The sequence below is a fragment of the Diachasmimorpha longicaudata genome, unplaced genomic scaffold (genome assembly GCF_034640455.1).
Source record: "Diachasmimorpha longicaudata isolate KC_UGA_2023 unplaced genomic scaffold, iyDiaLong2 ctg00000061.1, whole genome shotgun sequence".
Classification (NCBI taxonomy): domain Eukaryota; kingdom Metazoa; phylum Arthropoda; class Insecta; order Hymenoptera; family Braconidae; genus Diachasmimorpha; species Diachasmimorpha longicaudata.
In genome coordinates, this window is record NW_026973897.1 from 30,361 (window position 1) to 57,873 (window position 27,513).

Sequence of the window (27,513 nt, forward strand, 5' to 3'; positions counted from 1 at the left end):
GGGAGACTGACAGAGGCAGCGAGAGACAGAACGGGACGTAGAGGGACAGTGAGGAAGACAGACAGAGTGAGGCAGACAGAGACAGAGAGGGACAGAGGGAGACAGAAACAGACATGGAGAGAGACAGACAGAGACAGAGGTAGACAGAGATAGATATGGAGAGGCCAACAGAGGCGGAGAGAGATAGTCAGAGAGACAAAGAGAGCGAGAGAGAGACAGAGAGCAGCTGCGAGAGGCAGACACAGAAAGAGAGACGCAGAGGGAGATAGGGAGAGACAGTCAGAGAGCGGCATAGAGGGACGGGGAGGCACAGAGAGACACAGAGACAGACGCGGAGAGACAGATAGAGATAGAGAGAGGCAGAGGGAGACAGAGAGAGACATGGAGAGACAGAGAGAGGCAGAGAAAAGCGATAGAGACAGAGGGAGACAGAGAAAGACAGAAATAGGTAGGGAGAGACAGGTAGAGGCAAAGAGCGACAGAGAGAGACAGAGAGAGTGAGAGACTGACAGAGAGACGGAGAGACACTGGGGGACATGGAAAGTAGAAGAGAGAGGCAGGGAGAGGCAGAGAGAGACAGGGAGAGGCAGAGAGAGCGAGAAGGAGACAGAGAAAGTCAGTGAGAGACAGACAGAGACACAGGGAGACAGAGAGAGGCAGAGAAAAGCGAGAGAGGCAGAGAGAGCCAGAGAGAGGCGTAGAGAGGCAGAGAGAAAGAGAGAGGCAGCGAGTGGCAGAGGAAGACAGGGAGAGACATGGAGAGACAGAGAGAGACAGAGAGAGGCAGAGAAAAGCGAGAGAGACAAAGAGAGATAGTGAAATACAGAAAGAGCTACAGAGAGTCAGAGAACAGCAGCCAGAGGCAGAGACAGACATAGAGTGTTAGAGAGATTCAAGGAGAGAAAGGGAGAAGCAGAGAGAGACTACTGAACATGGTGAGAGGCTGAGAGGGAGTCACGGAAAGACACTGGGGGACATGGAAAGTGAAAGAGACAGGCAGGGAGAGGCAGAGAGAGACAGGGAGAGGCAGAGAGAGACAGAGATGCAGAGAGAGTCAGAGGGAGACAGAGAGAGACGCGGAGAGACAGAGAGCGACAGAGAGAAACAGAGAGAGACAGAGTGAGACAGGGATGGACAGACAGAGACAGAGGTAGAGAGAGAGAGATATGGTGAGGCAGAGAGAGACAGAAAGGGACGGCGAGGGACAGTGAGGAAGACAGACAGAGTGAGGCAGAGAGAGACAGAGAGTGACAGAGGGAGACAGAAAGAGACTAGGAGAGAGACAGACAGAGACAGAGGTAGACAGAGAGAGATATGGAGATGCCAACAGAGGCGGAGAGAGACATAGAGTGTTAGAGAGATTCAAGGAGAGAAAGGGAGAAGCAGAGAGAGACTACTGAACATGGTGAGAGGCTGAGAGGGAGTCACGGAAAGACACTGGGGGACATGGAAAGTGAAAGAGACAGGCAGGGAGAGGCAGAGAGAGAGACAGGGAGTGACAGAGAGAGCCAGAAGGAGACAGAGAAAGATAGTGAGAGACAGACAGAGTCAAAGGGAGACAGAGAGAGGCAGAGAAACGCGAGAGTGGCAGAGAGAGGCAAAGAGCGACAGAGAGAGACAGAGAGAGTGAGAGACAGACAGAGAGACGGGGAGACACTGGGGGACATGTAAAGTGGCAGAGAGAGACAGAGCGAGGCAGAAAGAGACTGAGGCAGAGAGAGGCAGCGAGAGACAGAGAGAGACAGAGAGAGGCGGAGAGATGCAGCGAGAGGCAGAGACACAGAGAGAGAGACAGAGAGAGGCAGAGAAAAGCAGAGAGAGACAAAGAGAGACACTGAGATACAGTAAGAGCTACAGAGAGTCAGAGAAATGCAGCCAGAGGCAGAGACAGATAGATAGTGTTAGAGAGATTCAAGGAGAGAAAGGGCGAAGCTGAGAGAGACTAGTGAACATGGAGAGAGGCTGAGAGAGGGTCACGGAGGGGCAGAGAGATCCAGAGGGAGACAGACAGAGGCAGCGAGAGGCAGAGAGAGACAGAAAGGGACAGCGAGGGAGACAGACAGAGACAGAGAGGGACAGAGGGAGACACAGAAAGACCAAAAGAGATAGACTGAGGTAGAGAGAGAGAGAGAGAGTGATGAAGAGAAGCAGAGAGAGGCAGAGTGAGGCGGAGGGAGACAGAGAGAGATGGAAAGAGGCAGAGAGAAACAGACAGTGCCAGAGGTAAGACAGAGAGAGGCAGAGAGAGGCAGAGCGAGGCGGAGAGAGGGAAAGAGAGACAAGGAAAGGCCGAGAGGGACAGAGAGGGAGAGAGACAGAGGCAGGCAGAGAGAGGCAGGGAGAGGCAGAGAGCTACGGAAAAAGAGTGAGAAATGCAGAGAGAGACAGACAGAGAGCGGCATAGAGGGACGCAGAGGCACAGAGAGACATAGAGAGAGGCAGAGCGAGGCGGAGAGAGGGAAAGAGAGACAGGGAAAGGCCGAGAGGGACAGAGAGGGAGAGAGACAGAGGCAGGCAGAGAGAGGCAGGGAGAGGCAGAGAGCTACGGAGAAAGAGTGAGAAATGCAGAGTGAGACAGACAGAGAGCGGCATAGAGGGACGCAGAGGCACAGAGAGACATAGAGAGAGGCAGAGAGAGAGAGAGTCAGGGAGTGACAGGGAGAGCCAGAAGGAGACAGAGAATGTCAGTGAGAGACAGACACAGGCAGAGGGAGACAGAGAGAGGCAGAGAAAAGCGAGAGAGGCAGAGAGAGGCAGAGAGAGGCTGAGAGAGGCAGCGAGAAAGGGAGAGGCAGCGAGAGGCAGAGATAGACAGAGAGAGGCAGAGAGAGACAGAGAGAAACATGGAGAGATAGAGAGAGACAGAGAGAGGCAGAGAAAAGCGAGAGAGACAGAGGGAGACAGAGAAAGACAGAAATAGCTGGGGAGAGACAGGTAGAGGCAAAGAGCGACAGAGAGAGAGAGAGAGAGTGAGAGACTGACAGAGAGACGGAGAGACACTGGGGGACATGGAAAGTGGCAGAGAGAGACAGGGAGAGGCAGAGAGAGACAGAGCGGCAGAGAGAGGCAGAGAGAGAGACAGGGAGTGACAGAGAGAGCTAGAAGGAGACAGAAAAAGTCAGTGAGAGAGACAGACACAGAGGGAGACAGAGAGAGACAGTGAGAGGCAGAGAAAAGCGAGAGAGGCAGAGAGAGGCAGAGAGAGGCGGAGAGAAGCAGAGAGAGGCAGAGAGAGGCGGAGAGAGGCAGCGAGAAAGAGAGAGGCAGAGAGAGGCAGAGACAGACAGAGAGAGACAGAGAGAAGCAGAGAAAAGCAGAGAGCGACAAAGAGAGACACTGAGATACAGAGAGAGCTACAGAGAGTCAGAGAAATGCAGCCAGAGGCAGAGACAGATAGAGAGTGTTAGAGAGATTCAAGGAGAGAAAGGGCGAAGCAGAGAGAGAGACTAGTGAACATGGAGAGAGGCTGAGAGAGAGTCACGGAGCGGCAGAGAGAGCCAGAGGGAGACAGAGAAAGACAGAAATAGGTAGGGAGAGACAGGTAGAGGCAAAGAGCGACAGAGAGAGACAGAGTGAGTGAGAGACTGACAGAGAGACGGAGAGACACTGGGGGACATGGAAAGTAGAAGAGAGAGGCAGGGAGAGGCAGAGAGAGACAGGGAGAGGCAGAGAGAGCGAGAAGGAGACAGAGAAAGTCAGTGAGCGACAGACAGAGACACAGGGAGACAGAGAGAGGCAGAGAAAAGCGAGAGAGGCAGAGAGAGCCAGAGAGAGGCGTAGAGAGGCAGAGAGAAAGAGAGAGGCAGCGAGTGGCAGGAAGACAGGGAGAGACATGGAGAGACAGAGAGAGACAGAGAGAGGCAGAGAAAAGCGAGAGAGACAAAGAGAGATAGTGAAATACAGAAAGAGCTACAGAGAGTCAGAGAACAGCAGCCAGAGGCAGAGACAGACATAGAGTGTTAGAGAGATTCAAGGAGAGAAAGGGAGAAGCAGAGAGAGACTACTGAACATGGTGAGAGGCTGAGAGGGAGTCACGGAAAGACACTGGGGGACATGGAAAGTGAAAGAGACAGGCAGAGAGAGGCAGAGAGAGACAGGGAGAGGCAGAGAGAGACAGAGATGCAGAGAGAGTCAGAGGGAGACAGAGAGAGACGCGGAGAGACAGAGAGCGACAGAGAGAAACAGAGAGAGACAGAGTGAGACAGGGATGGACAGACAGAGACAGAGGGAGAGAGAGAGAGATATGGTGAGGCAGAGAGAGACAGAAAGGGACGGCGAGGGACAGTGAGGAAGACAGACAGAGTGAGGCAGAGAGAGACAGAGAGTGACAGAGGGAGACAGAAAGAGACTAGGAGAGAGACAGACAGAGACAGAGGTAGACAGAGAGAGATATGGAGATGCCAACAGAGGCGGAGAGAGACATAGAGTGTTAGAGAGATTCAAGGAGAGAAAGGGAGAAGCAGAGAGAGACTACTGAACATGGTGAGAGGCTGAGAGGGAGTCACGGAAAGACACTGAGGGACATGGAAAGTGAAAGAGACAGGCAGGGAGAGGCAGAGAGAGAGACAGGGAGTGAAAGAGAGAGCCAGAAGGAGACAGAGAAAGATAGTGAGAGACAGACAGAGTCAAAGGGAGACGGAGAGAGACAGAGAGAGGCAGAGAAACGCGAGAGTGGCAGAGAGAGGCAAAGAGCGACAGAGAGAGACAGAGAGAGTGAGAGACAGACAGAGAGACGGGGAGACACTGGGGGACATGTAAAGTGGCAGAGAGAGACAGAGCGAGGCAGAAAGAGACTGAGAGGCAGAGAGAGGCAGAGAGAGACAGAGAGAGACAGAGAGAGGCGGTGAGATGCAGCGAGAGGCAGAGACACACAGAGAGAGACAGAGAGAGGCAGAGAAAAGCAGAGAGAGACAAAGAGAGACACTGAGATACAGTAAGAGCTACAGAGAGTCAGAGAAATGCAGCCAGAGGCAGAGACAGATAGATAGTGTTAGAGAGATTCAAGGAGAGAAAGGGCGAAGCAGAGAGAGACTAGTGAACATGGAGAGAGGCTGAGAGAGGGTCACGGAGCGGCAGAGAGATCCAGAGGGAGACAGACAGAGGCAGCGAGAGGCAGAGAGAGACAGAAAGGGACAGCGAGGGAGACAGACAGAGACAGAGAGGGACAGAGGGAGACACAGAAAGACCAAAAGAGATAGACTGAGGTAGAGAGAGAGAGAGAGTGATGAAGAGAAGCAGAGAGAGGCAGAGTGAGGCGGAGGGAGACAGAGAGAGATGGAAAGAGGCAGAGAGAAACAGACAGTGCCAGAGGTAAGACAGAGAGAGGCAGAGAGAGGCAGAGCGAGGCGGAGAGAGGGAAAGAGAGACAAGGAAAGGCCGTGAGGGACAGAGAGGGAGAGAGACAGAGGCAGGCAGAGAGAGGCATCGAGGGACGGAGAGGCACAGAGAGACACAGAGACAGACGCAGAGAGACTGATAGAGATGGAGAGAGGCAGAGAAAAGCGAGAGAGACAGAGGGAGACAGAGAAAGACAGAAATAGGTAGGGAGAGACAGGTAGAGGCAAAGAGCGACAGAGAGAAACAGCGAGAGACAGAGTGAGACAGGGATAGGCAGACAGAAACAGAGGGAGAGAGAGAGAGAGATATGGTGAGGCAGAGAGAGGCAGAGAAAGACAGAGAGACACAGAGAGAGACAGAGGGAGAAAGAGAAGGAGCGAGGGAGAGAAAGGAAGAGAGAGGCAGCGAGAGGCAGAGCCACACAGAGAGAGACAGAGAGAGGCAGAGAAAAGCAGAGAGAGACAAAGAGAGACACTGAGATACAGTAAGAGCTACAGAGAGTCAGAGAAATGCAGCCAGAGGCAGAGACAGATAGATAGTGTTAAAGAGATTCAAGGAGAGAAAGGGCGAAGCAGAGAGAGACTAGTGAACATGGAGAGAGGCTGAGAGAGGGTCACGGAGGGGCAGAGAGAGCCAGAGGGTGACAGACAGAGACAGAGAGGGACAGAGGGAGACACAGAAAGACCAAAAGAGATAGACTGAGGTAGAGAGAGAGAGAGAGTGATGAAGAGAAGCAGAGAGAGGCAGAGTGAGGCGGAGGGAGACAGAGAGAGATGGAAAGAGGCAGGGAGAAACAGACAGTGCCAGAGGTAAGACAGAGAGAGGCAGAGAGAGGCAGAGCGAGGCGGAGAGAGGGAAAGAGAGACAAGGAAAGGCCGAGAGGGACAGAGAGGGAGAGAGACAGAGGCAGGCAGAGAGAGGCAGGGAGAGGCAGAGAGCTACGGAAAAAGAGTGAGAAATGCAGAGAGAGACAGACAGAGAGCGGCATAGAGGGACGCAGAGGCACAGAGAGACATAGAGAGAGGCAGAGCGAGGCGGAGAGAGGGAAAGAGAGACAAGGAAAGGCCGAGAGGGACAGAGAGGGAGAGAGACAGAGGCAGGCAGAGAGAGGCAGGGAGAGGCAGAGAGCTACAGAGAAAGAGTGAGAAATGCAGAGTGAGACAGACAGAGAGCGGCATAGAGGGACGCAGAGGCACAGAGAGACATAGAGAGAGGCAGAGAGAGAGAGTCAGGGAGTGACAGGGAGAGCCAGAAGGAGACAGAGAATGTCAGTGAGAGACAGACACAGGCAGAGCGAGACAGAGAGAGGCAGAGAAAAGCGAGAGAGGCAGAGAGAGGCAGAGAGAGGCTGAGAGAGGCAGCGAGAAAGGGAGAGGCAGCGAGAGGCAGAGATAGACAGAGAGAGGCAGAGAGAGACAGAGAGAAACATGGAGAGACAGAGAGAGACAGAGAGAGGCAGAGAAAAGCGAGAGAGACAGAGGGAGACAGAGAAAGACAGAAATAGCTGGGGAGAGACAGGTAGAGGCAAAGAGCGACAGAGAGAGAGAGAGAGAGAGTGAGAGACTGACAGAGAGACGCAGAGACACTGGGGGACATGGAAAGTGGCAGAGAGAGACAGGGAGAGGCAGAGAGAGACAGAGCGGCAGAGAGAGGCAGAGAGAGAGAGACAGGGAGTGACAGAGAGAGCCAGAAGGAGACAGAAAAAGTCAGTGAGAGAGACAGACACAGAGGGAGACAGAGAGAGACAGTGAGAGGCAGAGAAAAGCGAGAGAGGCAGAGAGAGGCAGAGAGAGGCGGAGAGAAGCAGAGAGAGGCAGAGAGAGGCGGAGAGAGGCAGCGAGAAAGAGAGAGGCAGCGAGAGGCAGAGACAGACAGAGAGAGACAGAGAGAAGCAGAGAAAAGCAGAGAGCGACAAAGAGAGACACTGAGATACAGAGAGAGCTACAGAGAGTCAGAGAAATGCAGCCAGAGGCAGAGACAGATAGAGAGTGTTAGAGAGATTCAAGGAGAGAAAGGGCGAAGCAGAGAGAGACTAGTGAACATGGAGAGAGGCAGAGACAGACAGGGAGAGGCAGAGAGAGACAGAGAGAGGCAGAGAAAAGCGAGAGAGACAGAGGGAGACAGAGAAAGACAGAAATAGGTAGGGAGAGACAGGTAGAGGCAAAGAGCGACAGAGAGAGACAGAGAGAGTGAGAGACTGACAGAGAGACGGAGAGACACTAGGGGACATGGAAAGTAGAAGAGAGAGGCAGGCAGAGGCAGAGAGAGACAGGGAGAGGCAGAGAAAAGCGAGAGAGGCAGAGAGAGTCAGAGAGAGGCGTAGAGAGGCAGAGAGAAAGAGAGAGGCAGCGAGTGGCAGAGGAAGACAGAGAGAGACATGGAGAGACAGAGAGAGACAGAGAGAGGCAGAGAAAAGCGAGAGAGACAAAGAGAGATAGTGAGATACAGAAAGAGCTACAGAGAGTCAGAGAACAGCAGCCAGAGGCAGAGACAGACATAGAGTGTTAGAGAGATTCAAGGAGAGAAAGGGAGAAGCAGAGAGAGACTAGTGAACATGGTGAGAGGCTGAGAGAGAGTCACGGAGCGGCAGAGAGAGCCAGAGGGAGACAGACAGAGGCAGCGAGAGGCAGAGAGAGACAGAAAGGGACGGCGAGGGACAGTGAGGGAGACGTACAGAGTGAAGCAGACAGAGAGAAAGAGTGACAGAGAGAGAGACGGAGGGAGACCGAGAGAGATGGAAAGAGGCAGAGAGAAACAGAGAGAGGCAGAGGTAAGACAGAGAGAGGCAGAGGGAGACAGAGAGAGAAAGAGAAGGAGAGAGGGAGAGAAAGGAAGAGAGAGGCAGCGAGAGGCAGAGAGAGATAGAAAGGGACGGCGAGGGACAGTGAGGGAGACATACAGAGTGAGGCAGACAGAGACAAAGAGTGACAGAGGGAGACAGAAAGAGAGATGGAGAGAGACAGACAGAGACAGAGGTAGACAGAGAGAGATATGGAGACGCCAACAGAGGCGGAGAGAGACAGTCAGAGAGACAATGAGAGGGAGAGAGAGACAGTGAGCAGCTGCGAGAGGTAGAGACAGAAAGAGAGAGGCAGAGGGAGATAGAGAGAGACAGACAGAGAGCGGCATAGAGGGACGGAGAGGCACAGAGAGATACAAAGACTGACGCAGACAGACAGATAGAGATAGAGAGAGGCAGAGAGAGGCAGGGAGAGCCAGAGAGCGACAGAGAGAGACGGAGGAAGACACAGAGAGATGGAAAGAGGCAGAGAGAAATAAAGAGAGGCAGAGGTAAGACAGAGAGAGGCAGAGAGAGGCAGAGCGAGGCGGAGGGAGACAGAGAGACAAGGAAAGGCCGAGAGGGACAGAGAGGGAGAGAGACAGAGGGAGACAGAGGGAGACAGAGAGAGAAAGAGAAGGAGCGAGGGAGAGAAAGGGAGAGAGGCAGCGAGAGGCAAGGAGAGACAGAGAGAGGCTGAGGGAGATAGAGAAAGACAGTGAGAGACAGACAGAGACATGGAGAGACAGAGAGAGACAGAGAGAGGCAGAGGTAGACAGTGAGAGATATGGACAGCCCGACAGAGGCGGAGAGAGACAGGTAGAGAGACAAAGAGAGGGAGAGAGAGACAGAGAGCAGCTGCGAGAGGCAGAGACAGACAGAGAGAGGCAGAGGGAGATAGAGAGAGACAGTCAGAGAGCGGCATAGAGGGGACGGAGAGGCACAGAGAGACACAGAGACAGACGCAGAGAGACTGATAGAGATGGAGAGAGGCAGAGAGAGAGAGAGGCAGTGACAGAGAGAGCCAGGAGACAGAGAAAGTCAGTGAGAGACAGAGAGACACAGAGGGAGACATGGAGAGACAGAGAGAGGCAGAGAAAAGCGAGAGAGGCAGCGCGAGGCAGAGAGAGGCGGAGAGAGGCAGCGAGAGGCAAAGACAGACAGAGAGAGGCAGAGAGAGACATGTAGAGACAGAGAGAGACAGAGAGAGGCAGAGAAAAGCGAGAGAGACAGAGGGAGACAGAGAAAGACAGAAATAGGTAGGGAGAGACAGGTAGAGGCAAAGAGCGACAGAGAGAGACAGAGAGAAACAGAGAGAGACAGAGTGAGACAGGGATAGGCAGACAGAAACAGAGGGAGAGAGAGAGAGATATTGTGAGGCAGAGAGAGGCAGAGAAAGACAGAGAGACAGAGGGAGAGACAGAGGGAGAAAGAGAAGGAGCGAGGGAGAGAAAGGAAGAGGGAGGCAGCGAGAGGCAGAGACACAGAGAGAGAGAGAGACAGAGAGAGGCAGAGAAAAGCAGAGAGAGACAAAGAGAGACACTGAGATACAGTAAGAGCTACAGAGAGTCAGAGAAATGCAGCCAGAGGCAGAGACAGATAGATAGTGTTAGAGAGATTCAAGGAGAGAAAGGGCGAAGCAGAGAGAGACTAGTGAACATGGAGAGAGGCTGAGAGAGGGTCACGGAGGGGCAGAGAGATCCAGAGGGAGACAGACAGAGGCAGCGAGAGGCAGAGAGAGACAGAAAGGGACAGCGAGGGAGACAGACAGAGACAGAGAGGGACAGAGGGAGACACAGAAAGACCAAAAGAGATAGACTGAGGTAGAGAGAGAGAGAGAGAGTGATGAAGAGAAGCAGAGAGAGGCAGAGTGAGGCGGAGGGAGACAGAGAGAGATGGAAAGAGGCAGAGAGAAACAGACAGTGCCAGAGGTAAGACAGAGAGAGGCAGAGAGAGGCAGAGCGAGGCGGAGAGAGGGAAAGAGAGACAAGGAAAGGCCGAGAGGGACAGAGAGGGAGAGAGACAGAGGCAGGCAGAGAGAGGCAGGGAGAGGCAGAGAGCTACGGAAAAAGAGTGAGAAATGCAGAGAGAGACAGACAGAGAGCGGCATAGAGGGACGCAGAGGCACAGAGAGACATAGAGAGAGGCAGAGCGAGGCGGAGAGAGGGAAAGAGAGACAGGGAAAGGCCGAGAGGGACAGAGAGGGAGAGAGACAGAGGCAGGCAGAGAGAGGCAGGGAGAGGCAGAGAGCTACGGAGAAAGAGTGAGAAATGCAGAGTGAGACAGACAGAGAGCGGCATAGAGGGACGCAGAGGCACAGAGAGACATAGAGAGAGGCAGAGAGAGAGAGAGTCAGGGAGTGACAGGGAGAGCCAGAAGGAGACAGAGAATGTCAGTGAGAGACAGACACAGGCAGAGGGAGACAGAGAGAGGCAGAGAAAAGCGAGAGAGGCAGAGAGAGGCTGAGAGAGGCAGCGAGAAAGGGAGAGGCAGCGAGAGGCAGAGATAGACAGAGAGAGGCAGAGAGAGACAGAGAGAAACATGGAGAGATAGAGAGAGACAGAGAGAGGCAGAGAAAAGCGAGAGAGACAGAGGGAATCAGAGAAAGACAGAAATAGCTGGGGAGAGACAGGTAGAGGCAAAGAGCGACAGAGAGAGAGAGAGAGAGTGAGAGACTGACAGAGAGACGGAGAGACACTGGGGGACATGGAAAGTGGCAGAGAGAGACAGGGAGAGGCAGAGAGAGACACTGAGATACAGTAAGAGCTACAGAGAGTCAGAGAAATGCAGCCAGAGGCAGAGACAGATAGATAGTGTTAAAGAGATTCAAGGAGAGAAAGGGCGAAGCAGAGAGAGACTAGTGAACATGGAGAGAGGCTGAGAGAGGGTCACGGAGGGGCAGAGAGAGCCAGAGGGTGACAGACAGAGACAGAGAGGGACAGAGGGAGACACAGAAAGACCAAAAGAGATAGACTGAGGTAGAGAGAGAGAGAGAGTGATGAAGAGAAGCAGAGAGAGGCAGAGTGAGGCGGAGGGAGACAGAGAGAGATGGAAAGAGGCAGGGAGAAACAGACAGTTCCAGAGGTAAGACAGAGAGAGGCAGAGAGAGGCAGAGCGAGGCGGAGAGAGGGAAAGAGAGACAAGGAAAGGCCGAGAGGGACAGAGAGGGAGAGAGACAGAGGCAGGCAGAGAGAGGCAGGGAGAGGCAGAGAGCTACGGAAAAAGAGTGAGAAATGCAGAGAGAGACAGATAGAGAGCGGCATAGAGGGACGCAGAGGCACAGAGAGACATAGAGAGAGGCAGAGCGAGGCGGAGAGAGGGAAAGAGAGACAAGGAAAGGCCGAGAGGGACAGAGAGGGAGAGAGACAGAGGCAGGCAGAGAGAGGCAGGGAGAGGCAGAGAGCTACAGAGAAAGAGTGAGAAATGCAGAGTGAGACAGACAGAGAGCGGCATAGAGGGACGCAGAGGCACAGAGAGACATAGAGAGAGGCAGAGAGAGAGAGTCAGGGAGTGACAGGGAGAGCCAGAAGGAGACAGAGAATGTCAGTGAGAGACAGACACAGGCAGAGCGAGACAGAGAGAGGCAGAGAAAAGCGAGAGAGGCAGAGAGAGGCAGAGAGAGGCTGAGAGAGGCAGCGAGAAAGGGAGAGGCAGCGAGAGGCAGAGATAGACAGAGAGAGGCAGAGAGAGACAGAGAGAAACATGGAGAGACAGAGAGAGACAGAGAGAGGCAGAGAAAAGCGAGAGAGACAGAGGGAGACAGAGAAAGACAGAAATAGCTGGGGAGAGACAGGTAGAGGCAAAGAGCGACAGAGAGAGAGAGAGAGAGAAAGTGAGAGACTGACAGAGAGACGCAGAGACACTGGGGGACATGGAAAGTGGCAGAGAGAGACAGGGAGAGGCAGAGAGAGACAGAGCGGCAGAGAGAGGCAGAGAGAGAGAGACAGGGAGTGACAGAGAGAGCCAGAAGGAGACAGAAAAAGTCAGTGAGAGAGACAGACACAGAGGGAGACAGAGAGAGACAGTGAGAGGCAGAGAAAAGCGAGAGAGGCAGAGAGAGGCAGAGAGAGGCGGAGAGAAGCAGAGAGAGGCAGAGAGAGGCGGAGAGAGGCAGCGAGAAAGAGAGAGGCAGCGAGAGGCAGAGACAGACAGAGAGAGACAGAGAGAAGCAGAGAAAAGCCGAGAGCGACAAAGAGAGACACTGAGATACAGAGAGAGCTACAGAGAGTCAGAGAAATGCAGCCAGAGGCAGAGACAGATAGAGAGTGTTAGAGAGATTCAAGGAGAGAAAGGGCGAAGCAGAGAGAGACTAGTGAACATGGTGAGAGGCTGAGAGAGAGTCACGGAGCGGCAGAGAGAGCCAGAGGGAGACAGACAGAGGCAGCGAGAGGCAGAGAGAGACAGAAAGGGACGGCGAGGGACAGTGAGGGAGACGTACAGAGTGAAGCAGACAGAGAGAAAGAGTGACAGAGAGAGAGACGGAGGGAGACCGAGAGAGATGGAAAGAGGCAGAGAGAAACAGAGAGAGGCAGAGGTAAGACAGAGTGTTCAGTCTCAAACAACCCATAGAGTTAAGCCAAAGAAATTCGACGGAAAAAATTACAACGCGTTTACTTCAAATCTTTCAACTCAAGTAGTCATAAATAAATCATAAATTTTACCCTGTTAAACCATAAAGCAAATAGAAAAAATATATGTGGGAAATTCCCCCTTTAAGTCAGAAAAAGAGTTTCAAGACACGTACGAGCAATAAGGCCTCAGTGCAATAAAGCCACTCCTCTCCACCCGTTTTTTTTGTCACATTTGGGCCTCTAGAGAAGGACCCCAATTCCCCTCTAGGGCTTCTTCGTAGACCCCTCTACTCTCACAATCTCTTTCTAGCACATGACCAATAAGAAAACCCACAGGATAGTTTCTTCAATTCTATTTGCTTACAACAACCCTCACTCTTCAAAATTCCGGGAAAAAACACACCCCTTCATCGCACTTACTTGTAAGAGAAGAGGAATAGAGTTAGTTAGCTCCACGATACAGCAGAGACAAGACACTTACTCCTTGATCTCTCCCAACACTTACTATATCCGGGATTTCATTACTTAATTCGTTTACTTGTGCAATTCTTCAGTGCAATCAAGTATTTGTGTAATCTATTAATTTATCAATGCAAAACAGTTAATCATTCAAACTTAAATATATTCATTCTATCATCAGTGTATTTGAATCGTGTTTTAATTCCCTTCAATACACCTCACCCTAATAAAATCATTTTCGGGTCACTTGCCGTTAATGACAAGTACAGAGGATAGTGTCGACGTACTGCAGTCAGTATACCTGGGATTTACGACCCCAGGGAAGAGGCCCAACATAGCATAAGGCCAAACGCATCGACGACTCCGTACATACAAATGGTCCTTCGAGCCGGATTTTTGGTTAAAAATCAGTAAAGTGGAATCAATCAGTCTAACTCAAACAAAGAAAAAACTTCAAATTAATAACAAAGTGAATTACCACAGTGAAAATAAAGACAATTATATCGCAGCGTGTACCGCCGACAGTAATACGGTCGGACTAAAACACCCTAGTGAACTCGTATTTTCATAATTATCTATACATCGCGAGTGCGCATCCTGAAGACCATCAGTTGTCCACGACGTCCAACTACGCGACGAGCAAGCCATAATCCACAGTCCACAAGGAGCTGAGATAGCCACTACGCATCCACCTACCCCAGAGAGACGTCGATTACAACAAGGTAAGCTCATAAACTTGAATCGTCAATTCCTTTTGCTCCTATTCTATTCCCTTATCAATCGATCTCGATCAAAATGGCTCCGACACTAGAAGAGCAAAGAGAGCGACGAACCACTCTCACTCGTGAACGAGCTCAAATCAAGAGCAGAATCACCAAATTGAAAAATCACCTGGAAAAATCGGGGAGTTACGCAGATCCCCAATACGTTGATCGAAATCTTTCTAAAATTAAACAAGACCTTGAGACGTTACCTGAGATCCAAGCTGCCCTAACGGCACTTGAGCCTGGAATCGATCATACAGAAGCCACGGAAACCATCACAGATGATTTTGAAGACCTAATGGTAATGATTCGGCGATTCAAAGATCCAAATCGCGATAGCAACGCTCAAACAAGTCAACAAAGAGAAACTCGATCAGCTGCTGGTTCACCACATTTAGCCAATCACGATTATTACTTGTCATTACCAAAGATGGAAGTGAAGAGATTCGATGGGAAATTGGAAAATTGGAGACCCTGGAGAGATTGGTTCATACCAACGATTCACAATCGTGATACGTTGACAGATGCACAACGTCTCGATTTTATGAAACGCACAACCTCGGGAGAAGCTGCAAATACAATTAGCGCCTTTGCGATAACCGATGAGAATTACAAAGCAGCCTGGAAGCTACTCGAGTCAACATATGACATTGAACACGTTCTTGTTCTTCACCATTATGATCGTCTGATGCAAACACCTGTAATGAAGAAAAATTCAGCGGAAGAAATCAGAAAACTGGTTAATCACGTTCAAACACAGGTCCTAGCCATGAAGGGACTTGGAGAAAAGGTCGAGCATTGGGATACTCCATTGGTCTACACGCTTCTCAACCGATTGGATAAGGAGACTGCCAAGGAATGGAACAGAACTCAACAAGGCAATAAAATGCCCACATATGAAGAATTGATGAACTTCTTGAGGAAAGAAGCCGTGAAAGTCACGTCTATGACTCCAACAGGGGCAATCCCGAGCATCTCCTCAAATTCCAATGCACAAAAACAAAAGAATGGAAATTATAAGGCTCACGGTCAAAAGGCATACTCTCTCTTGACCTCAACGGCCGACAAATCCTGCCCCTTGTGTAAGGAGCAGCACATGCTAGAGAATTGTAGAAAATTCATTACACTGACGGTTCCCGAACGGATTCAAGCAGCCCGTAGTACTCATTTATGCCTCAACTGCTTGAGACCCAATCATAAAACTCGGTACTGCAAATGCTCAACATGTGCTACCTGCCAGAAGAAACACAATACTCTTCTGCACCTCGCCGAGGCAGACCTGGGTGCCATAAAGTCGCCGTCGGCATGACTAGAACCGACCGCAGTCTCGGAGCCCAACGCAGCAACTACTCTGGTGGCCACCATTCCCTCCAAGGATTTAATTGTTACTGCATCAATTTTTATTCTCAATCATGCCAATGAACCAATACGATGCCGAGCAGTTTTGGACACTGGATCGACTTCTAATTTTATCACAGAGAAACTCGCAAGACAACTGAATTTACCCTTGGAAAATCTGAAGATTCCTATCATGACCGTTGCTGACCCTAATCTTACGACAAATGATCTGATGAAAGCAACAATAAGGTCAAGAGTTAATGAATACTCCAGAGACCTCAACTTCCTCACAGTTTCCAGTCTAGGCGGAATACTTCCCAGTGAACCGATCGATCGAAATAGTCTGAAAATTCCCAGGCACCTCGCACTAGCTGATCCGAGGTTCGATCAACCAGCACCCTTCGACATTCTATTGAGCTCAGGCACAACCCTTGCATTGTTATGCCAAGGGCAAATTCGATTGAATAATACACACGGCACAGATGTTTTGTTACAAGAAACTCAATTAGGATGGATAATCGGTGGCAGTGTGTCCACAAGGAATCCACTGTCTATGAAACAAATAACAAACAATCATCTCACTTGTGTTGAACAACAATTAAAAAATTTCTGGGAAATGGACGATGTTAATACGGAAAAACATCTCTCTAGCGAAGAAGTAGCCTGTGAAGAACATTTTAAAGAACATGTCACTCGCGACGAAACGGGTAGATACATCGTAGCCTTACCCTTCAACAATAATAAATCGAAACTCGGTGAGTCTCGAGAGATGGCAAAAAATCGTTTCCATTCATTACAGAGAAAATTCAGAAGGAACCCAGAGTTAGAGAAACAATATTCAGCCGTAATGCAAGAATATCTTGACCTGGGTCATATGTCTGAATCTCGAGAAGACCCTTCAGAGGAGAAGGGCTTCTACCTGCCTCACCACGCGGTCATAAAAGCCACGAGCCTCACCACCAAGGTGCGGGTCGTTTTCGATGGCTCGGCAAAAAGAGCAGGGGACCCAGTGTCATTAAACGAATCCTTGATGATCGGGCCAACCATTCAAGAAGATATTTTTTCACTGCTGACTCGCTTTCTCACTCACCAATATGTACTGACGGGCGACATTGAAAAAATGTACCGCCAGTTTTGGGTTCGTGACGAGGACAGGAAGTATCAACGAGTGTGGTGGAAGGATTCGAATGGTGAACCCAGGGTTTTCGAATTAAACACCGTGACATTTGGATTGTCCTCAGCTCCGTATCTCGCTATTCGCTGCTTACATCAGTTAGCAGATGATGAGTCCGAGAAGTTTCCTGAAGCTGCCAAAATAATTAAGCGCGACTTATACGTGGATGATCTTCTGACAGGGGCAGATACACTGGAGGAAGCTCTAAACATAAGAGACGGAATCAACAGCGTATTAAAAAAGGGTCAACTCAACTTGCGTCAGTGGGGATCAAATGATCCACGGCTTCTAGAGGGACTCGCGGAAGGTAACATCAATCTCCAGTTGAAAACCTCCAACGATCCCACCATCAAGACATTAGGATTACACTGGAACTCCGAGAAAGATGCAATCATTTTTACCGTACAGCCGATACAACCTCGATCCAAGGTTACAAAGCGGACGATGCTTTCTGACGTATCAAAAATATTCGATCCACTAGGATTTCTGGGGCCAGTGATCATTAAGGGGAGGATGATTCTCCATCGCCTTTGGGAAGAAAAAATCGGCTGGGATGACATTATTCCTCTCAGCATCCTCACAGAGTGGAAGACATATTCCACCCAACTGACAAAACTAAATAATATTTCATTCAACCGACGGGTCATCATACCTGAGGCACGTGAAATACAGCTCCATGGGTTCTGTGATGCCAGCACGAAAGGTTATGGGGCATGCATCTACCTGCGATCCACCGACGTCCATGGGGAGACAATAGTTCGGCTACTGTGCTCCAAATATCGTGTGGCACCCATCAAACCAGTCACACTACCACGACTGGAGCTGTGCTCGGCACTTTTGTTGTCTGACCTATACACAGCAACCAAACAATCTATCAACCGCCATATTGATAAGATTGTATTTTGGTCAGATTCAATGATTGCTCTACATTGGATTAAATCATCCCCCAGCAAATCAACAGTTTTCGTGGCGAACCGCATAGTCGGAATTCAACAAAAGACTGAAGGAGCAGAGTGGCGGCATGTACGCTCACAAGACAACCCCGCAGATCACATTTCGCGAGGCTTATTCCCCAACGAATTCTTGCTAGAATCCAATTGGAAAACTGGGCCAATATGGTTAGAAAAAAACGAGAACGAATGGCCGAGGAGTGAGTTAATCGTTCCAGCCGTCGTTCCCGAACTGAAGAAAGTCCAATGCTTCCTGACTGATCCAGGAGTTCCCGCACAACCTCAGCAGGATCCCAAGGATCTGCCCTACGTTTTACGTTTCTCATCACTCACGTTTCTGAGGAGACTATTCGCATACGGCCTCCGATTGAAACCAGGTAACAACTTCAAGGGACCTCCATCAGCAGAAGAATTAAATTTCGCTAATGAAAGAATCATAAAAATCGTTCAAGAGTCTGTATTTGCTGAAGAAATAAAGGAACTCAAGAAAGAAATTTCTTCACGTCCCAAAATTAAATACATGGCGCTCAGTCTCCTTCTAGATAAAAAGGGTTTGTTACGCGTCGGTGGACGTCTTGAGAATTCAGATCTTCCCTTCGAGCAAAAACATCCTCTTTTAATTCCAAAGGAACATCACATCACCACACTCTTGATACGAGAAGAACACCTTATCAACCACCACGCCGGTGCTCAAACCACTCTATATGCACTAAGGAGAAAATATTGGTTAGTAGGTGGACGTGCACAAGTGCGCAAAATAATTAAAAAATGCATTCCATGCACAAAAGCTAATCCCCCGCAGAGCGAGTACATCATGGGTAACCTGCCAAGGACTCGCATCACGGAAGCCCGGCCATTTTACAATGTAGGGGTGGATTATTGTGGCCCCTTCTATTTGAAAGAAAAGAAGCATCGAAATAGGAACAAAATCAAGGTTTGGGTAGCGGTCTTCGTTTGTATGGTGGTAAAGGCGGTCCACATTGAAGTAGTGACAGACCTCACAACAGAAGAATTTATTGCTGCATTAAAACGATTCATCGGTCGGCGAGGAAAGCCCAGAAACATCTACTCAGATAACGGCACCAATTTTGTAGGCGCCAATAATGAGATTAAGGAGTTGTACGCACTGGCACGAGCGACAGATCACAATGAGAGAATTCACAAGCATCTTGCAGACCAAGGCATCACGTGGCACTTCATTCCGCCTCTTTCTCCACACCAAGGAGGCCTATGGGAGGCAGGAGTGAAGTCATTCAAATACCATCTAAAAAGGATTTGTGACGATTTAATCACCCTGACAGAATTCAACACGTTAGTGATCGAGATCGAAGCCACATTGAATTCCCGTCCCTTAACTCCTATTTCCACAGATCCCAATGATATTCTTGTACTTTCCCCTGGTCATTTCCTCATTGGCGATTCCCTCACGAGCTTACCTGAACCTGACCTCAGGTGCACTCCAGACAATAAATTGTCTTGTTGGGAAACAATACAGAAAAAACAACAAGAATTCTGGGCCAGGTGGCACAAAGAATATCTGAACGAGCAGAACCAGAGGAATAAATGGACCAAGGGGAGCCACAACATCAAGGAAGACACGATTGTTATTCTTCGAGATGACAATTTGCCACCCAGACAATGGTCCCTGGGTCGTGTAATAAAAACATATCCAGGGAATGATGGAATCATTCGTTCAGTTCGAGTTAAAACTGCGAAAGGGGAGTTTGACAGAAACATCCGCAAGCTTTCCCCATTATTAAGTGATGCCGCTTCTAATAACGAGTAAAAAGTGATTTAACGAAAAACATTCATAAGGACTCTAAGCGAGAATATTATATAAACAATTACTACTTATGCTACTATATTATGTCATAGGAAGTTACTAAGTGCATTATAACTCCATATATCCTGTCAAATTCTATATAATTAATATTCACCCATTCTATTAGTGATATTTACAAATTATCTACCATTAACTTTCACTTTTGTTTTTGATTGCTTAATTATAAACTCTCAAAAAGGGGAGTGTGTTCAGTCTCAAACAACCCATAGAGTTAAGCCAAAGAAATTCGACGGAATAAATTACAACGCGTTTACTTCAAATCTTTCAACTCAAGTAGTCATAAATAAATCATAAATTTTACCCTGTTAAACCATAAAGCAAATAGAAAAAATATATGTGGGAAATTCCCCCTTTAAGTCAGAAAAAGAGTTTCAAGACACGTACGAGCAATAAGGCCTCAGTGCAATAAAGCCACTCCTCTCCACCCGTTTTTTTTGTCACATTTGGGCCTCTAGAGAAGGACCCCAATTCCCCTCTAGGGCTTCTTCGTAGACCCCTCTACTCTCACAATCTCTTTCTAGCACATGACCAATAAGAAAACCCACAGGATAGTTTCTTCAATTCTATTTGCTTACAACAACCCTCACTCTTCAAAATTCCGGGAAAAAACACACCCCTTCATCGCACTTACTTGTAAGAGAAGAGGAATAGAGTTAGTTAGCTCCACGATACAGCAGAGACAAGACACTTACTCCTTGATCTCTCCCAACACTTACTATATCCGGGATTTCATTACTTAATTCGTTTACTTGTGCAATTCTTCAGTGCAATCAAGTATTTGTGTAATCTATTAATTTATCAATGCAAAACAGTTAATCATTCAAACTTAAATATATTCATTCTATCATCAGTGTATTTGAATCGTGTTTTAATTCCCTTCAATACACCTCACCCTAATAAAATCATTTTCGGGTCACTTGCCGTTAATGACAAGTACAGAGGATAGTGTCGACGTACTGCAGTCAGTATACCTGGGATTTACGACCCCAGGGAAGAGGCCCAACATAGCATAAGGCCGAACGCATCGACGACTCCGTACATACACAGAGAGAGGCAGAGGGAGACAGAGAGAGAAAGAGAAGGAGAGAGGGAGAGAAAGGAAGAGAGAGGCAGCGAGAGGCAGAGAGAGATAGAAAGGGACGGCGAGGGACAGTGAGGGAGACATACAGAGTGAGGCAGACAGAGACAAAGAGTGACAGAGGGAGACAGAAAGAGAGATGGAGAGAGACAGACAGAGACAGAGGTAGACAGAGAGAGATATGGAGACGCCAACAGAGGCGGAGAGAGACAGTCAGAGAGACAATGAGAGGGAGAGAGAGACAGTGAGCAGCTGCGAGAGGTAGAGACAGTAAGAGAGAGGCAGAGGGAGATAGAGAGAGACAGACAGAGAGCGGCATAGAGGGACGGAGAGGCACAGAGAGATACAAAGACTGACGCAGACAGACAGATAGAGATAGAGAGAGGCAGAGAGAGGCAGGGAGAGCCAGAGAGCGACAGAGAGAGACGGAGGAAGACACAGAGAGATGGAAAGAGGCAGAGAGAAAAAAAGAGAGGCAGAGGTAAGACAGAGAGAGGCAGAGAGAGGCAGAGCGAGGCGGAGGGAGACAGAGAGACAAGGAAAGGCCGAGAGGGACAGAGAGGGAGAGAGACAGAGGGAGACAGAGGGAGACAGAGAGAGAAAGAGAAGGAGCGAGGGAGAGAAAGGGAGAGAGGCAGCGAGAGGCAAGGAGAGACAGAGAGAGGCTGAGGGAGATAGAGAAAGACAGTGAGAGACAGACAGAGACATGGAGAGACAGAGAGAGACAGAGAGAGGCAGAGGTAGACAGTGAGAGATATGGACAGCCCGACAGAGGCGGAGAGAGACAGGTAGAGAGACAAAGAGAGGGAGAGAGAGACAGAGAGCAGCTGCGAGAGGCAGAGACAGACAGAGAGAGGCAGAGGGAGATAGAGAGAGACAGTCAGAGAGCGGCATAGAGGGGACGGAGAGGCACAGAGAGACACAGAGACAGACGCAGAGAGACTGATAGAGATGGAGAGAGGCATAGAGAGAGAGAGGCAGTGACAGAGAGAGCCAGGAGACAGAGAAAGTCAGTGAGAGACAGAGAGACACAGAGGGAGACATGGAGAGACAGAGAGAGGCAGAGAAAAGCGAGAGAGGCAGCGCGAGGCAGAGAGAGGCGGAGAGAGGCAGCGAGAGGCAAAGACAGACAGAGAGAGGCAGAGAGAGACATGTAGAGACAGAGAGAGACAGAGAGAGGCAGAGAAAAGCGAGAGAGACAGAGGGAGACAGAGAAAGACAGAAATAGGTAGGGAGAGACAGGTAGAGGCAAAGAGCGACAGAGAGAGACAGAGAGAAACAGAGAGAGACAGAGTGAGACAGGGATAGGCAGACAGAAACAGAGGGAGAGAGAGAGAGATATTGTGAGGCAGAGAGAGGCAGAGAAAGACAGAGAGACAGAGGGAGAGACAGAGGGAGAAAGAGAAGGAGCGAGGGAGAGAAAGGAAGAGGGAGGCAGCGAGAGGCAGAGACACAGAGAGAGAGAGAGACAGAGAGAGGCAGAGAAAAGCAGAGAGAGACAAAGAGAGACACTGAGATACAGTAAGAGCTACAGAGAGTCAGAGAAATGCAGCCAGAGGCAGAGACAGATAGATAGTGTTAGAGAGATTCAAGGAGAGAAAGGGCGAAGCAGAGAGAGACTAGTGAACATGGAGAGAGGCTGAGAGAGGGTCACGGAGGGGCAGAGAGATCCAGAGGGAGACAGACAGAGGCAGCGAGAGGCAGAGAGAGACAGAAAGGGACAGCGAGGGAGACAGACAGAGACAGAGAGGGACAGAGGGAGACACAGAAAGACCAAAAGAGATAGACTGAGGTAGAGAGAGAGAGAGAGAGTGATGAAGAGAAGCAGAGAGAGGCAGAGTGAGGCGGAGGGAGACAGAGAGAGATGGAAAGAGGCAGAGAGAAACAGACAGTGCCAGAGGTAAGACAGAGAGAGGCAGAGAGAGGCAGAGCGAGGCGGAGAGAGGGAAAGAGAGACAAGGAAAGGCCGAGAGGGACAGAGAGGGAGAGAGACAGAGGCAGGCAGAGAGAGGCAGGGAGAGGCAGAGAGCTACGGAAAAAGAGTGAGAAATGCAGAGAGAGACAGACAGAGAGCGGCATAGAGGGACGCAGAGGCACAGAGAGACATAGAGAGAGGCAGAGCGAGGCGGAGAGAGGGAAAGAGAGACAGGGAAAGGCCGAGAGGGACAGAGAGGGAGAGAGACAGAGGCAGGCAGAGAGAGGCAGGGAGAGGCAGAGAGCTACGGAGAAAGAGTGAGAAATGCAGAGTGAGACAGACAGAGAGCGGCATAGAGGGACGCAGAGGCACAGAGAGACATAGAGAGAGGCAGAGAGAGAGAGAGTCAGGGAGTGACAGGGAGAGCCAGAAGGAGACAGAGAATGTCAGTGAGAGACAGACACAGGCAGAGGGAGACAGAGAGAGGCAGAGAAAAGCGAGAGAGGCAGAGAGAGGCTGAGAGAGGCAGCGAGAAAGGGAGAGGCAGCGAGAGGCAGAGATAGACAGAGAGAGGCAGAGAGAGACAGAGAGAAACATGGAGAGATAGAGAGAGACAGAGAGAGGCAGAGAAAAGCGAGAGAGACAGAGGGAGACAGAGAAAGACAGAAATAGCTGGGGAGAGACAGGTAGAGGCAAAGAGCGACAGAGAGAGAGAGAGAGAGGGAGAGACTGACAGAGAGACGGAGAGACACTGGGGGACATGGAAAGTGGCAGAGAGAGACAGGGAGAGGCAGAGAGAGACAGAGCGGCAGAGAGAGGCAGAGAGAGAGACAGGGAGTGACAGAGAGAGCTAGAAGGAGACAGAAAAAGTCAGTGAGAGAGACAGACACAGAGGGAGACAGAGAGAGACAGTGAGAGGCAGAGAAAAGCGAGAGAGGCAGAGAGAGGCAGAGAGAGGCGGAGAGAAGCAGAGAGAGGCAGAGAGAGGCGGAGAGAGGCAGCGAGAAAGAGAGAGGCAGCGAGAGGCAGAGACAGACAGAGAGAGACAGAGAGAAGCAGAGAAAAGCAGAGAGCGACAAAGAGAGACACTGAGATACAGAGAGAGCTACAGAGAGTCAGAGAAATGCAGCCAGAGGCAGAGACAGATAGAGAGTGTTAGAGAGATTCAAGGAGAGAAAGGGCGAAGCAGAGAGAGACTAGTGAACATGGAGAGAGGCTGAGAGAGAGTCACGGAGCGGCAGAGAGAGCCAGAGGGAGACAGAGAAAGACAGAAATAGGTAGGGAGAGACAGGTAGAGGCAAAGAGCGACAGAGAGAGACAGAGAGAGTGAGAGACTGACAGAGAGACGGAGAGACACTGGGGGACATGGAAAGTAGAAGAGAGAGGCAGGGAGAGGCAGAGAGAGACAGGGAGAGGCAGAGAGAGCGAGAAGGAGACAGAGAAAGTCAGTGAGCGACAGACAGAGACACAGGGAGACAGAGAGAGGCAGAGAAAAGCGAGAGAGGCAGAGAGAGCCAGAGAGAGGCGTAGAGAGGCAGAGAGAAAGAGAGAGGCAGCGAGTGGCAGAGGAAGACAGGGAGAGACATGGAGAGACAGAGAGAGACAGAGAGAGGCAGAGAAAAGCGAGAGAGGCAGAGAGAAGCAGAGAGAGGCAGAGAGAGGCGGAGAGAGGCAGCGAGAAAGAGAGAGGCAGCGAGAGGCAGAGACAGACAGAGAGAGACAGAGAGAAGCAGAGAAAAGCAGAGAGCGACAAAGAGAGACACTGAGATACAGAGAGAGCTACAGAGAGTCAGAGAAATGCAGCCAGAGGCAGAGACAGATAGAGAGTGTTAGAGAGATTCAAGGAGAGAAAGGGCGAAGCAGAGAGAGACTAGTGAACATGGAGAGAGGCTGAGAGAGAGTCACGGAGCGGCAGAGAGAGCCAGAGGGAGACCGAGACAGACAGAAATAGGTAGGGAGAGACAGGTAGAGGCAAAGAGCGACAGAGAGAGACAGAGAGAGTGAGAGACTGACAGAGAGACGGAGAGACACTGGGGGACATGGAAAGTAGAAGAGAGAGGCAGGGAGAGGCAGAGAGAGACAGGGAGAGGCAGAGAGAGCGAGAAGGAGACAGAGAAAGTCAGTGAGCGACAGACAGAGACACAGGGAGACAGAGAGAGGCAGAGAAAAGCGAGAGAGGCAGAGAGAGCCAGAGAGAGGCGTAGAGAGGCAGAGAGAAAGAGAGAGGCAGCGAGTGGCAGAGGAAGACAGGGAGAGACATGGAGAGACAGAGAGAGACAGAGAGAGGCAGAGAAAAGCGAGAGAGACAAAGAGAGATAGTGAAATACAGAAAGAGCTACAGAGAGTCAGAGAACAGCAGCCAGAGGCAGAGACAGACATAGAGTGTTAGAGAGATTCAAGGAGAGAAAGGGAGAAGCAGAGAGAGACTACTGAACATGGTGAGAGGCTGAGAGGGAGTCACGGAAAGACACTGGGGGACATGGAAAGTGAAAGAGACAGGCAGAGAGAGGCAGAGAGAGACAGGGAGAGGCAGAGAGAGACAGAGATGCAGAGAGAGTCAGAGGGAGACAGAGAGAGACGCGGAGAGACAGAGAGCGACAGAGAGAAACAGAGAGAGACAGAGTGAGACAGGGATGGACAGACAGAGACAGAGGGAGAGAGAGAGAGATATGGTGAGGCAGAGAGAGACAGAAAGGGACGGCGAGGGACAGTGAGGAAGACAGACAGAGTGAGGCAGAGAGAGACAGAGAGTGACAGAGGGAGACAGAAAGAGACTAGGAGAGAGACAGACAGAGACAGAGGTAGACAGAGAGAGATATGGAGATGCCAACAGAGGCGGAGAGAGACAATCAGAGAGACAAAGAGAGGGAGGGAGAGACAGTGAGCAGCTGCGAGAGGTAGAGACAGAAAGAGAGAGGCAGAGGGAGATAGAGAGAGACAGACAGAGAGCGGCATAGAGGGACCGAGAGGCACAGAGAGATACAAAGACAGACGCAGAGAGACAGATAGAGATAGAGAGAGGCAGAGAGAGAGACAGGGAGTGACAGAGAGAGCCAGAAGGAGACAGAGAAAGATATTGAGAGACAGACAGAGTCAAAGGGAGACAGAGAGAGACAGAGAGAGGCAGAGAAACGCGAGAGTGGCAGAGAGAGGCAAAGAGCGACAGAGAGAAACAGAGAGAGTGAGAGACAGACAGAGAGACGGGGAGACACTGGGGGACATGTAAAGTGGCAGAGAGAGACAGAGCGAGGCAGAAAGAGACTGAGAGGCAGAGAGAGGCAGAGAGAGACAGAGAGAGACAGAGAGAGGCGGAGAGATGCAGCGAGAGGCAGAGACACACAGAGAGAGACAGAGAGAGGCAGAGAAAAGCAGAGAGAGACAAAGAGAGACACTGAGATACAGTAAGAGCTACAGAGAGTCAGAGAAATGCAGCCAGAGGCAGAGACAGATAGATAGTGTTAGAGAGATTCAAGGAGCGAAAGGGCGAAGCAGAGAGAGACTGGTGAACATGGTGAGAGGCTGAGAGAGGGTCACGGAGCGGCAGAGAGATCCAGAGGGAGACAGACAGAGGCAGCGAGAGGCAGAGAGAGACAGAAAGGGACAGCGAGGGAGACAGACAGAGACAGAGAGGGACAGAGGGAGACACAGAAAGACCAAAAGATATAGACTGAGGTAGAGAGAGAGAGAGAGAGTGATGAAGAGAAGCAGAGAGAGGCAGAGTGAGGCGGAGGGAGACAGAGAGAGATGGAAAGAGGTAGAGAGAAACAGACAGTGCCAGAGGTAAGACAGAGAGAGGCAGAGAGAGGCAGAGCGAGGCGGAGAGAGGGAAAGAGAGACAAGGAAAGGCCGTGAGGGACAGAGAGGGAGAGAGAGAGAGGCAGGCAGAGAGAGGCATCGAGGGACGGAGAGGCACAGAGAGACACAGAGACAGACGCAGAGAGACTGATAGAGATGGAGAGAGGCAGAGAAAAGCGAGAGAGACAGAGGGAGACAGAGAAAGACAGAAATAGGTAGGGAGAGACAGGTAGAGGCAAAGAGCGACAGAGAGAAACAGCGAGAGACAGAGTGAGACAGGGATAGGCAGACAGAAACAGAGGGAGAGAGAGAGAGATATGGTGAGGCAGAGAGAGGCAGAGAAAGACAGAGAGACACAGAGAGAGACAGAGGGAGAAAGAGAAGGAGCGAGGGAGAGAAAGGAAGAGAGAGGCAGCGAGAGGCAGAGACACACAGAGAGAGACAGAGAGAGGCAGAGAAAAGCAGAGAGAGACAAAGAGAGACACTGAGATACAGTAAGAGCTACAGAGAGTCAGAGAAATGCAGCCAGAGGCAGAGACAGATAGATAGTGTTAAAGAGATTCAAGGAGAGAAAGGGCGAAGCAGAGAGAGACTAGTGAACATGGAGAGAGGCTGAGAGAGGGTCACGGAGGGGCAGAGAGATCCAGAGGGAGACAGACAGAGGCAGCAGGAGGCAGAGAGAGACAGAAAGGGACAGCGAGGGAGACAGACAGAGACAGAGAGGGACAGAGGGAGACACAGAAAGACCAAAAGAGATAGACTGAGGTAGAGAGAGAGAGAGAGTGATGAAGAGAAGCAGAGAGAGGCAGAGTGAGGCGGAGGGAGACAGAGAGAGATGGAAAGAGGCAGAGAGAAACAGACAATGCCAGAGGTAAGACAGAGAGAGGCAGAGAGAGGCAGAGCGAGGCGGAGAGAGGGAAAGAGAGACAAGGAAAGGCCGAGAGGGACAGAGAGGGAGATAGACAGAGGCAGGCAGAGAGAGGCAGGGAGAGGCAGACAGCTACGGAAAAAGAGTGAGAAATGCAGAGAGAGACAGACAGAGAGCGGCATAGAGGGACGCAGAGGCACAGCGAGACATAGAGAGAGGCAGAGCGAGGCGGAGAGAGGGAAAGAGAGACAGGGAAAGGCCGAGAGGGACAGAGAGGGAGAGAGACAGAGGCAGGCAGAGAGAGGCAGGGAGAGGCAGAGAGCTACGGAGAAAGAGTGAGAAATGCAGAGTGAGACAGACAGAGAGCGGCATAGAGGGACGCAGAGGCACAGAGAGACATAGAGAGAGGCAGAGAGAGAGAGTCAGGGAGTGACAGGGAGAGCCAGAAGGAGACAGAGAATGTCAGTGAGAGACAGACACAGGCAGAGGGAGACAGAGAGAGGCAGAGAAAAGCGAGAGAGGCAGAGAGAGGCAGAGAGAGGCTGAGAGAGGCAGCGAGAAAGGGAGAGGCAGCGAGAGGCAGAGATAGACAGAGAGAGGCAGAGAGAGACAGAGAGAAACATGGAGAGATAGAGAGAGACA

At 50.6% G+C, this 27,513-nt stretch overlaps 2 protein-coding genes across 2 annotated transcripts; both read left to right on the top strand.

The window, feature by feature from the left end:
- Positions 1 to 13,941: 13,941 nt before the first annotated feature.
- Positions 13,942 to 15,219, top strand: LOC135171627 (uncharacterized). Its single transcript, XM_064138256.1, has one exon. The coding sequence runs from the start codon at positions 13,942 to 13,944 to the stop codon at positions 15,217 to 15,219; it is 1,278 nt and encodes a 425-aa protein (XP_063994326.1).
- LOC135171628 (uncharacterized) lies at positions 15,216 to 19,955 on the top strand. The gene is made up of 3 exons (XM_064138257.1): positions 15,216 to 15,294; positions 15,353 to 19,026; positions 19,737 to 19,955. The coding sequence occupies exons 1-3, from the start codon at positions 15,216 to 15,218 to the stop codon at positions 19,953 to 19,955; spliced, it is 3,972 nt and encodes a 1,323-aa protein (XP_063994327.1).
- The last annotated feature ends 7,558 nt before the right edge of the window (positions 19,956 to 27,513 follow it).

What these genes read in the sequence shown, in the direction of transcription:
- LOC135171628 (XM_064138257.1), top strand. Translation starts at nt 15,216, where the DNA reads ATGACTAGAACCGACCGCAGTCTCGGAGCCCAACGCAGCAACTACTCT. An exon ending in TTCCCTCCAAGGATTTAATT is followed by an intron (nt 15,295 to 15,352) that starts GTTACTGCATCA and finishes GATGCCGAGCAG; the next exon opens with TTTTGGACACTGGATCGACT. An exon ending in GACAATGGTCCCTGGGTCGT is followed by an intron (nt 19,027 to 19,736) that starts GTAATAAAAACA and finishes ATCTCTTTCTAG; the next exon opens with CACATGACCAATAAGAAAAC.
- LOC135171627 (XM_064138256.1), top strand. Translation starts at nt 13,942, where the DNA reads ATGGCTCCGACACTAGAAGAGCAAAGAGAGCGACGAACCACTCTCACT.